This window comes from Thamnophis elegans, chromosome 9 (genome assembly GCF_009769535.1).
Source record: "Thamnophis elegans isolate rThaEle1 chromosome 9, rThaEle1.pri, whole genome shotgun sequence".
Taxonomy (NCBI): Eukaryota; Metazoa; Chordata; class Lepidosauria; order Squamata; family Colubridae; genus Thamnophis; species Thamnophis elegans.
This window is the reverse complement of record NC_045549.1, coordinates 60,846,080-60,859,198: the sequence shown is the minus strand read 5'-3', so window position 1 is coordinate 60,859,198 and position 13,119 is coordinate 60,846,080. Positions and strand designations below refer to the sequence as shown.

Genomic DNA, 13,119 nt, shown 5'->3' with positions numbered 1-13,119 from the left:
AACTTCCATAATATTTAGTAACAAAATTTTCTAATCTTCCTTTTCAAATCACTGTTTACAATTTATATCCAGTTTCCTTATGTTGTACCCATACCTATATATACATTGTTATCATTATCCCTCCTTTATTTGACTATATCCTGTATCATAACATTTCCCCCCCGCTAATAATCAAGACAACTGAATCTAACTTAGTTCTTTTTTATTAACCTTTATATATAATCCAAAAGGATTTCTAATCTTCCTTTCATGGGTACCATTCAATATTCATATCCAATTATTACTTATCATAACACTACACATTATATACATTATTATCATTATCAAATATTTATTTAACTATATCTATTGTCACTAAATTTCACTAAGTTTAACTAGTTTTAAATTATATATATCCATATATCAACCTGTATCTTTCTAGTATCAAAACAGTCTCATGCCTTCTGCCATTTGTGGTGTCAGTCCTCTAATCATCTCCTTAATCAGATTTGTATGGACTCCTCTTAGCAACTCCTTGCTTATAAAATCTCTCATGTAATTTTGATGCCCTTCTTCTGTTTCCTTAATCAGCTTATCTTTGATTGTCAGTAGTGTTATCAATGATGTTGCTAATAAAATTTCTTTCTTTAAATCCGTACATTCTTATTTCTTCTTCTGTGTCTTGCCATCTGGGGTAGCGTTCCCCTCCATTTAATTCCTCTTTCAGTATTCCACTCTTTCCATTTCCAGAAACAAACCAATCACCATAAATATCAGCAAATTTAATTTCCTTATGGTTATTTTCCTCTTTGATTTTTAGAATTCTAACCTCCACTTTTTCCACTTGATAAACATCTCCAATTTCTTCATCATATTTTACTGTTAGATGCTCTAAGTCTTCAGACTTCTCCATCCTCTCAAATGTGTTTGATAATTTCTGAATTTCTAAGAATATCTTTTGCAGGCTTAAAGTTTCTTTCTGCTGTTGAAATTGTGTGCCATTATCTCCAGCTAACAAACACTGCTGTTCTAGCTTGGAAGGTTTTTACAAGATTAAGCATAGATTCACAATAAATTTATTTATTTTCACTTTTCTCTTGTTGAAGATATATTCAAAGGGACATTTGCATGCCCTTCCTCTTATCACTCTCTATAAACAAGCAGTGAGCCATTGGAGCGCCAAGCCAGGACAATCAGCAAGAAAAGTAAGAGTGTTTCGTTTCCGATACACAAACCTCCAGCCTCTGAGTAGCAGTGTTATTGTTGCAATTTTCTTTGTTCCTTTTTGTATTTTTTTTGTATTTCAAGTTAAAAAAGATCCAATTCTTGAATGAGTTAGAAAAACACCCACAGTAATGAAAGAGGAGAATTTTAGTTATAAAGAGTAATAAAAGAAAAAAATAGAAGAAAACCTAATCCATCTGTGAACATAGCATTTAAAAAGTAAGATAACCCATTGTCCAAAACCATTACAAACTTAATTCCGCTGCTTATTTCTTCTGTTCTCCAATTTAAATTAATTTTGAGTTTTTTTATAGGCAGTCTCTTTTAAAACGGTAAAAATTCCTCACCAGCTGGAAACACTTTCTCTTTCTGTATCCTTCCATTTTGGAGCCTCCCCGACTTCATCAGCCTTGGCTGGATATTTTTTCGCCGGCTTGAAGAACTTCTCTTGCATCGATCAGGGACTTTGCGATGTCCCTGAGATCAGCAACACGTATTCTTCCTGTTCACCGTCTCTGCAGGATGGTTTAGGTCCGATTGGATCACCCAGCAGCAAAAGTATTGGCTGCGGTCTCGGAGCATCGAGACCATACGTCCGTATTGTTGCGACGTTGGCTCCTCCTCTGACCCTCACTTCATTAAGCACCTAGGTGTACTTATTTCTGACGATCTATGCTCCAAGTTTCACTGTAACAGCATGCTAAAAAAGCACTAAAAGGTGTAAACTTAATTCAACAAAGCTTCTTTTCTGGAAATATTGTATTGCTAACTAGAGCTTATAAAACTTACACAAGACCAATCTGTTCTGTTCAATTGTTTGGAATCCTACCATATATCTGACATTAGTACAATTGAGCGGGTTCAAAAGTATTTTACAAGAAAGGTTTTGCACTTTTCTTTACATAATAGAAATCCCTATGCTACTAGGCTCGAAATTCTTGGTTTGCAGTTAGACTTAGATATTACATACAAAATTGTACTTATTAATGTTTTACCTGTAAATGATTTTTTTCTATTTTAATTGCAATAATACATGCGCGAACAACCGCTTTAAACTCAATGTAAATCATTCTAAACTTGACTGTAAAAATACAATTTTTGTAATAGAGTTGTCAAAGTCTGGAACGCCCTACCTGATTCAGTTGTCTCAACTACAAATTTTCACAGTTTTAGTCACAAATAGACTTCCATGTACCTCACTTCATTCTTAAGATGTCCCTAAAGGGGGCGGGCATAAGCGCACTAATGGGCCCATCATCCCTGCCATTGTATTTTATATTATTTCTGTTATTGTTTCTGTCTGACAAATTATAATAAATAAAATAAATGGAACTGCTAACTTGCATGAGAAAACAAAACACTTAAATTGGCCCAATTCTGGTGCTTAATGGATGAACTGGTTTCCAAACTGCACTTAGGAAATTCTTCAGTTATCAAGGCCAGGTCTGTTTAATGCTTTGTTAGTTTCTGGAAAATGGAGTCAACCAGGGCACTATACAAGATTGCTTATGACCCTAAGGTAAAATTTGGCCTTTTCTTCAAACAGGCAGTTTGTTGGAAGAAGCCAATATTTATTTGCTATTTTATGGAATAATCATGTATGATAAACACCTGTTATTATGTATTTGTTTCTTTGTTAGGGATTGTTTACTGCCCAGAGTTATGTATTTAAATAGGTAGCTGTAAACAAACAAAGAGCAACAAAAATGTTTTTTTTTTAATATGTTTGTGTTTTTAGATATGAAAAGGAAAAATAAATATTAGGCTTTCATGAAGAAAATCTATCTATGGTGATAGGAGTCGAAAATAAGTTGATTTCACATAATCAAGTATTAGGCTTAGAAAAATGATTAATATTCATGTAGCAAGTATAAACAAAGCAATATAGAAATACAAAGTGGAGACTAAGCTTCAAAGAGAAAGAAAAGGGATTTCAAAAGTAATCAAGCAAGGGTTAAGCATCAAAATTACACCAAAAGTCTAGCACACACTGATTATCTAGCACACACTGCATTCATCCTGGATGGATTGGATTGCTTCCTAAATCCTACAAGATTTAATCATCCACCCACCTATCCTAGAATATATTACATTGTGGGCTGCTTTCAGGAAGAATCAAAGACCAACAAGTCTCCAGCTATTTTTCTTGTTATTTAACTTCAAGAGAATTGTATTTACTAGTCTTAGGGATTCAGCATACTGGCCTTCCTGGGCTTTCTTACTAGAGATAAAAAAGAATAGCTTCTGGTAAATGGATGTGCATTCTGATATCTGGATGCTTACCTTTCTGAAAAGGCTTCCCAAAGCTATTATCTGAGTTACACTGAACTAGTAAATATAAATATTTACATTGCATCCATCTTTATATGGAAAATTGAAAGTTAAATTATACTATAAAATAGGAAGTATAAACACTTTTAAGTTATGTGCTTAAAAAGTAAAGAAATCAAAACATGTCACAGTCTCTAAATTATGAATTTAACAATCTGGTTAAGATTATATATCTTTTGGAAAGCGCTAGGCATTCTTAGCTGTGTACTATTAAATTATGAATAGCTTAAAAATTTAATTTAACTTTAGAGAAATGATCATAATGTATAGCCCTATTTCTGCTTGTGATTCCTCTCTTCATCTTGATGATGTGTGGATGGGCGGGAGGAGGGAGCTGGAACTGGTTCTAAACTAAAGTGACCAGATTTTGACATTGGTAAAGCGGGACACCATTGACCAAGGGGGGGGTGGTTCTTGATTAACAATTTGGTCTTTATGGTCTAGTCACCTTGCTCTTGGGGAGGAGGGGGCTCACCTGGTCATCATCTGGGACCGCCGCCCGCGCCACTGAACCAGCTGGTGCTTGATCATGATATTCCAGGGGCTCTGCAGGGGAGGGCAGAGAAAGAGGTAGGGGTCAGAGGTGTCCCCCTCTGCCCCGTCCCTCCCCCACCTGTCAGCCCTGCCCTCACCGCCGCCCCTGGCTCCCTGTCGTCCCCCACTGCCACCTCCTCGTCATCGTCCTTGGGCTCCTCGTTCTGCGCCGCTGCCGGCTTGACCTCCCGGGTGGCCCCCATGCTCCAACCAGTGTCCCTGACCATGGGTGTGCTTCTCTAATGTCACCGATGCACCGCAGACAAACATGGAAGCAGCACCCATTGCCCAGCAATGGCGGAGTCTTACTCCCCCACCTTCCAGGGGATCCCCCAGCCACAGAGCCCCCCCCCCGAGGAAGAGGGAGGAGCAACCCCTGACAGGAGGACGCTTGATGTTGGAGGACCCCCCATAGGTTCCCCTCCCCCTGAAATAACTCCATATCCACCCCCAGGAAGGAGGGTGATGGGTCCGTTTGGCCTCCCTGGGGGGTTTCAGTCTGGGTGGCTTCAGGACTTGGCCCTCAAGGGGGCTCTTGGGCCTGGAAGGGAGGGATTGATGGCCTCTTGGTCCCCCAGGGGCTGCTGTGGGTGCTGATATAAGTAGTCCTCCGCTTATGACCACAATAAAGCAAGACAGTTGTTAGGTAAGTCCGGCTTCCTCCCAGCTCAGGGGCAAAACAGAAGTTGGCGGAGCTGAGAAGGCCCATTCCTTGCCCTAGCTCCATCGGGACTCGATGGCTCTTTCCCCCGGCACAGTCTTGGCCAGCAGAAAAGGCGTGCCCTTCCAGGTTCCCTTGAGGTCCATGCCCCTCCGCTCTGGGAAATCCAGGAAGGAACAATTGCTACTTCTCTAGCCGAATTATTTCCTGGAGCTCTATCGTATTGAGTCGTACTTTTCCTATAAAATGAAGTAAAAGGGGGGGGGGTCCATTTTCTTGCTTTCACGTTTTAATATCTTCAATGAAAGTACTGAGACATAGAGAGAGGTTAGACATAGTGTCTTTTGTCTTGCCCCAGTTAGGATTTCTTAAGCAAATCCACTGCGCTTTCAACATGAAGCCAAAATCGGGATTTTTTAACAACGCCGCGGGACGTGGGACAAATTGTTCAAAAGCGGGACTGTCCCACCAAAAGTGGGATGTCTGGTCACCTTATTCTAAATGGCACTAGATTTATGGAACCTCTTCTATAGAAGAGGTTAGAACTGGCAAGAACCCACCCCTGATTAGGGGAGATCTAATAAAGCTTTGATTAGTTTATGGTCAAGGATCAGAAACAGGAAATCCAGCCACTGAGAGGTTAAATTACATGCAGGCATTTCCATCTCTGATAAATATAAGCACTCTGATAAATATAAGCACTCCATTCTTCTGGAGGATTATTCCCAAATACCTCATTATATGAGGCTAAATTGGCCGTTATTTTGGAGAAGTTTGTTATATATTGCTGTTTTAAGTGTTTACCATGGGATATTGCAAGCAAGAAATCCAATTCCCTTTGTTCACAAATCAAATAAAGACCATCATAAATTGTTGTATATTGCCTACTTTGATTTTATAAAGTAGGGGAGAATAATGAACTTACTTTTATTATATTGTAAGCTGCCCAGAATTGCTCTTTTAGTGAGAAGGGCAGCACAGAAATTTCAGAAATACAATAAATACAAATTTCAAATACAGTATGGGCTTCTGGGTACAAACTGGTATAAAAAAAGCTGTAGAGTGAGCTTTGGATCAAAAAGTACCTTCACCTGAACTAAATATTTACTACGGTCTGAAACATATATAATATAGTACTTAAAAATCCTGAATAGAATTCATAGTATTAATAATATGAACTTTAATTTAGGATTCATTAGACTGTGCATTTGTGTTTTCCCCTGGAGCCATGGGGACTAGAATTTTTGTTAAAGCCATAAAATGCTTAATGAATTCTCAAATTTATTTGCATGTCAAGGGAAATTGGTTAATGTATTATTCTCTTAGTGTGTTTGTTTAAAAAAATAATAACTGCAGATTACAAATATCTATTATTTTCCTGTTCCATTTACAGTGACATCATCAGAACTGTATTTATTATTACTTTCCAGTAAAGTAGTCTTCACACCATCATAGGTACTGTGAATATGACAAAAATGTGAGATTGTGGCTGACAATCTAACAGCCTTTTCTATTTCTTTTCAGGGTCTGTGAATCATGGTGTTCTTCCTGGATCTTGTGAAAATAAGTATTGTGGCTTGGGCAAGCATTGTGTTGTCAACAGAGAAACAGGACAAGGGGAATGTGCCTGCATGGAATATTGCAAATCTCATTACAAGCCTGTTTGTGGTTCTGATGGTGAATTCTATGAAAACCACTGCGAAGTACACCGAGCTGCCTGCCTGAAAAAGCAGAAGATTACTATTGTCCACAATGAAGACTGCTTCTTCAAAGGCAAGTAGTGGGTGATAATAGCTTAAAGACATGACTTTATTTATTAATCGAATTTATTTGCCAGCCATCTCATTTCAAAATCAGTTACCTATTTTGAAGTTATTTTGATTAGGGTTCTGGGAAATCTAGTGTGTATTGTGAAAAAATAATAAGGAAGTTTAAGTTAACAAAGCATTTTTACTGGGAGAAGTCTTATAGCTATCTTCAGTCCTCAACTATCTCTTTGGAAAAATGATTGCAGATAAATTGTATGTTTGATAGGATTGTTGGAACAGGATCTTGTGACCTCAATTTGGAGAGGTAGCCATTGTGATCAAGGTTGAATTATAAGAAACACACCTTCAACTCTCAGTGGAACAGTTTACATTTAGAAATTTCTTAGAAACTCGAATGTTATGGCTATAGTGAATAAATGTCATAGGTGATTCTGTTGTTCTTTTTTAATTATTTTTAAATGTCCTTATTTTACTTTCATCTGCTCTTTTGTTTTTTTCTATGTTCTTGCCACTTATTTTTTTAATATAATTTAATTATTCTTATTGCAATAATTGGTTGTATTATATTCTCTTCATGTGATATTGAAGGCTCTATAAAGCTATAAATTAAGAGTTAGGGCATTTTATGGGATACTTTTACGGGACATAAGAAAACGTCATTGTAACAAAAAGAATTCCATAGAAAAATTGGAGGCATTCTTGCACTAATTGTTCCGCTTCACACATATTTTGCCCTGATTAGCCCAGTGAAGGCAGTAATAAATTAACAAATAAAATGCTAAATTCTGATTGTTATCCACTCCTCCAGAGAACTAAATTTTGGCTCTCAAATTATCACAAATGCTACATAAGGACTAATTTATTAGCCTTGGGGCCTTAGTTCTAAAACCTTTCATCTGTTGATGTTGAAATCTCTAACGAATGAAACTTAAATAAAATTTCAATATGTAATTAGATATTAAAATATATTTATTTCTTAAACAAACAAAACTACAAATGGAATTGTAAAGAAGAGTTGTTTTACTTTGGCTATTTAATGGGAAGCATTTTTTATTCACCAGAAACCAATATCTGGGATTATTACTGAGTTGTTAGTGTTAGATCAGGTAAAGGAGGCACAGTAGGCTTCAATAAACAACAGCTCTCATCTCTGATTCTAGTCAGAACTGTCCCACCTTCGTTGCCAATGTTAGATCTGGTAAAGGAGGCACATAGGCTTCAGTAAACAACAGCTCTTTTTCGCATGTCAAGTAAACATCCGGCTGGGGAATGGTCGGGCAGCATGCCCTTTTAAAGGGATCTGTCAGACCTCATAGACAATGAGATCCAACCTCTGTTTCCACCAGAACAGAGGACCTTGGTAGAAACCTCTTGCAGTCTGTCAGTAGGGGGAGATATCTAACACTTATTTTATTTTATTTTATCTTTATCCAAGTTCATCATCTCCAAAATATTGTTGCAGGCTGCAGTAAATGATTTGAATGGCTGCATGCAGCCTTTTAGATGTGAGTTTGAGACTCATGAATTAAAGGAAAGGTCAGTACCAAATTGTTTGTTCAGAAGACAGCTGGTTGCATAAGAATGAGATGTATTTCTGAGGCCTAATTTAGATGTAACTTTAACAACATGGTTGCTATTGTTCAGTATTTGATTATATCGTTACAACTGCATGAGCATATTATACAGGAATGTATCTGCACTACTGATGCTAATTCATAGTCATGAAATCCAAGCAATAGATGTGATACAAAGCTTTGGATAATATTGACTTACATGTAGACATCCAAACATCGAACATTCTTCATCTCCTTAGGAATATTAAGAAATCTCTTTTTTATCAATTATATAATGATACCCTTAACGTGTGGAATGTGGAATTACTGAAAAGTCACAATTAACATTTCTGCATAATCACATGCTTTTCTTATCTTTGGCCCGGTTATCATTTTTAACATCCTGCAAGAATCAAAGATGCCTTTGTGTCTGCCTACTCCAAGTTAAGTTGCATAAGAGCTGGCAAAAATATTTATTAGGGGATGTTCTCCAATGTCAGGACATCTATAGTACTTATACCTGGGCCACTTTGTTCTAGTTATTTCCAAAGAATTTTTATCTGCAAGAAAGCATAGAAGATGATGGAGGAATAATTGGTGAAGATGAGGGAGGAAGCAGAGATAGCAAAATTAGCTTAATTGCTTAGAGAAAATTAACAACTATATTTATTAGTGATTGGAAATCTCTTCTTGACTTTTTTGCTGAAAGAAATGAGTTAGTGATTTACAGATTTGATTACTAGTAATGTAGATTATGAAAAGAAGGAAACTATGATGTAATTTGAGTAAGAGAAGATAAAATGTAAATGCACATAACTGCTTTCAAGAAGATTGGAAACCACTTCTTTATTACCTTTTTCTTTTTTATTTTCTTTATTCCTTTTTTACATTATTACTACTTTTTCTTATTATATTCTAAATTAGTATCTGCTTTTATTTGCATTGAAAATTTCTTCAATAAAAAATGTTTTTTAAAGTATCCGAAGTAATGATAATAGCATGAGTCAAGTAACATTTTTTCTAGATTATGATGGCTTTAATTTTTAATCTTCTTAAAGAGAAGAGAAGAAGCAAATAAAGAAGTAATAAATAAATAGAAAGTCTTGTAAATTCTATTAATATGCATTCTTTACATGCATACTGCTTTCTATTGTTAAGTCTCTCATTTAATTTAAATCCTTTGCAATTAATGAGAATAAGAAAAAGACATAATAAAGATCTTCCAGACAGAGCCAAAGATCTATTTCATTCAGTATCCCCTTACCCAGATATTGGAAGTCTATAAGAAAAAAATAAGAATTTATGTGGCAATACTGGGGGATAGCAGAATAGAAAACAAAAAGTTGGAGAAGATCATGAAATATCAAGATCTGAAAATCAGCACTGGAAGATTGTGGCATAAACCAGCAGGGGGGTTCCCATCATCGTTGGAATACTTTGGGATTTTACCTTGATTTATTGTTACTGTAGCAAATTTTAGGCCAAATTCCACTCCTATATCTGTGGTAAAAGTCTTACAGTGTTTGTCAAGGATTGGATTTTGATTTCTGATTTTCCAATTAAAATCACACCATTCTTGTAAAAAACTTAGAATAGAATAGAATAGAATAGAATTTTATTATTTGTATGCCGCCCTTCTCCGGGAGGACTCAGGGCGGCGAACAATTCAAGGGGGAAAAGGGGAACATAAAAAAACAAAATAAAAATAATAAAAATAAACAACAGTCGCACAACCATACATGTCGAGAGGGGAGGGAACTCATCACCCCCAGGCCTGCCGGCAAAGCCAGGTTTTGATGGCTTTTCGGAAGGCCTGGAAAGAGATGAGGGTCCGGATCCCTGCGGGGAGTTCATTCCAGAGGGCCGGAGCTGCCACAGAGAAGGCCCTCCCCTGGGTAATAGCCAGATGGCATTGGCTGGTAGATGGCACCCGGAGGAGGCCAACCCTGTGAGATCTAATGGGTCTGTGGGAGGTAATTGGCAGCAGGCGGTCTCACACCATTCATATAAAAACAATGTGAGATTTGTTAGAGCTTTTTTTTTTTTTTTTTTTGCAGTTTTATAACCAAGATTTGTTTACTTCAAAATAACTGGAATCATAGCAATGACAAATAGTAAGAGTGTTAATGAGTCACTCTGGAATATGCACCTCCTAATGTTAACCAGCTTATGTTTTTCATTTCCTCTCACCAATTCTCTTTTCCACTGTATCATTATTTTTTCTATAAACATTATAATGCTTTTACTGGCACAAATTACTTTTGAGCAGTTGATGATACAACTAAATGATAATGAATTAAATGCCTTTCCAAACACATTATTGGCCTATAATTTACTTGTGTTGTTCCTTTCTTTGGGCCTTTTTGAATTAGATAATTTTTGACAGATATTAATCAGCATTGATATTTCCTTTGTACAGTAGTTCATCAAGTTGTTTAGCTATAATTGAAGGTAAGGTCAGATATTTAAGTCAAAAGCTGTGCATTGATCATTTCCATGAAATGTCCAGTTTAAAATCTTTTTCATTTGGTTTTCAACTATTTCTGCTGTTATTATTAGTTTTTCCTTTTGATTTTTACTAACTTCATCTTCAAATTCTTTTATCTATTCAGCATTTTTATTTTTTATCTTTTTGAGTTTTCCATAGATTATTTGCAGAATGTATATTTTTTGTTTTTGTTTCATTTTCCATTTTTAGAATTTCTAATGACATTTATCCTATGACAGAATTACCTCTGAGATGATTGAAGTAGATAATTTTTCCTAAACTGGATGATTTGTGGCCACTGCGTTCTGTGTTCCTAGATACTGTTGTGATTTGATGATTTATTATTTCCAAAGTTTCTTCAATTTTTCTGTGCTAAGCCAATATTTTTTAAGGCTTATCTTGATTTTTACAGTCTTCTATTTTTGTTCTTTCACATTCTTTAATTTAATAGCATCTGGTCTTAATTCCTTAATCTTAGCCTTCAAACTGTTCTAAACTTCAGATTGAATATGATTTTGCTTTTGGCTTTCTAACTTTAATACCCTGTTCTTCATAACCAGCACAGCTGTAGTATAGGCAAATGATTGGTCTCTCTCATAGATGTAATTATAGATCTCAGCCAGTGGTGGTATTCAACCATTCAGACCGGTTTGGACTTACCGGTATTGGTGACCTGTGGGTGGTGCACCCACCGCCCCAACTCTATGATGTCCTATTTAGCTATGGTTTTCTAAGCCATGTGCATGTGTGCAAGCCACACACTCATAGTTAAGGTGCATGGCAAACTGGCGGTAGAGTTATGTGAAACCTACCTCTGATATCAGCTCTACAAGATAGATCTCAATAAGAAACAAAACACACATATATATTAGTACTGTGAACCTGAGAGGACTTGTCTGCAATTTCATTCATTAGATTCTTGGCCTAGGTTTAAGTCCCATTTATTTTTCTATTAATAGTAGCTCACCCTCCATTTTTTCAAGATTATTCCCTATTCACAACACAATACATTAACAACAGATAATTGTTTAGAGTTTTCCCTTTCTTTACTATATATAATTACATGTGTGTATTTGTGTATGACTGTGGTGTGTGTTTGTGTGTGTGCGCCATCCAAAATTATAAAGTCATCTGATCATTTAGAAAAAAAAAGGTGGAACTTGTATTGTTCCACTTCAATACTTGAAGTGTTTGAAATGTTAGATTAATAATAAGGATGTAATATATACAATAATACAATACAATCCCTATTGCCGTGTAATCGAGTGAGCTCCCGTAACTTGTCCCAGCTTCTGCCAACCTAGCAGTTCAAAAGCATGTAAAACTACAAGTATAAAAATAGGAACCACCTTTGGTGGGAAGGTAACAGCGTTCCGTGTGCCTTCAGTGTTTAGTCATCCGGCCACATGACCATGCAGATGTCTCCAGACAGTGCTGGCTCTTTAGCTTTGAAACGAAGATAAGCGCTGCCCCCTAGAGTCGGGAATGACTAGCACATATGTGTGAGGGAAACCTTTACTGTTACCTTATATACAATAATTAGGATAAATACATAAAGGGTATCTTTGAACACATGCTGTGGATCAGCTTTCGCTATCAGTGAAAGCAAAAAGACAGTTATTCAAGTGCACTGATTCTAGAGTTTCTGGGGTTTTCAGTTGTGGCAACAGACAGGCAGGAATAAGTTTAGAGATACTTTTGCACTGGGTGTCATATAAGGTCAGCCTGCATTAGGAAGCAAATAAAAGGAAAGCAAAAAATGTGCACTGTAAGGGTCTCATCTAGAATCTTGTTATTTATACCATATTTCCTACATTCTCTCTTGCAATCCCATATTTAGGAATAAAGGAGTGATTGTATCTCTCTTTCTCCTCCTTTGTAAAGTGCACAATGTATTTGAGGCAGGAGAAAAGATGATAAATTGCTTCCTTGTCTGTTTCTAATACCTAACCTGATTTTTTTCCCCCTCTGCAGTGACAGACAGAGTTACTGGACTTTACTCATCTTGATAGGAAAAGGATTTTCCAACTAATATAGGCTGTGGTTTGCATTTCCAGAGGGGAAAAAATCATATTTTGTTTTGTGTTTTTTTGACTTATAGAACAATATAAACAAGTAACCAAACTTGCAGAAAATCCAAAATCCTTTATTCTCGTACTGCATTGTATAACTGAATGAATGCCAAGTGTATTTTAAAGAATGAGATTAAAAAGAATTAATTATGCAAACTATAATCTTGACCTTCTGAGCTATTTTTGAGGAATTTGCAACATCTTTAAATTGCTCTTAGCAAGTTGAAGATTTGCATAAAAGCTTTGATTCACAGGAAGTACTTATCATTTACATTATATACTTCTCTTTTTAATAACATTTTTATTAAAAGTTTTTAAGTACAACAATAAAAGATAATATAAATTTAGAAAAATAAAAATGGAATAAAAAGTGCAAGAAAGCAAAGCAGCAAAGAAAAATACAGAGACAACAGAAAAAAAAAGAAATAACCATTCCACCTTCATCATGTGTGTGTGTGTGTGTGTGTGTGTGTGTGTGTGTGTGTGTGTGTGTGGGTGTGGGTGTAAA

The 13,119-nt window shown here is 36.2% G+C and overlaps 1 protein-coding gene across 1 annotated transcript in view; it reads left to right on the top strand.

Annotated features, from left to right (window-relative positions):
* The window catches only part of LOC116512952 (follistatin-related protein 5-like), a 190,275-nt gene that overhangs the window by 47,282 nt on the left and 129,874 nt on the right, over positions 1 to 13,119 (top strand). The window contains exon 2 of the mRNA XM_032223654.1: positions 6,254 to 6,502. Coding sequence (XP_032079545.1) covers positions 6,254 to 6,502 — 249 coding nt within the window. The remainder of the gene's footprint in view (positions 1 to 6,253; positions 6,503 to 13,119) is intronic.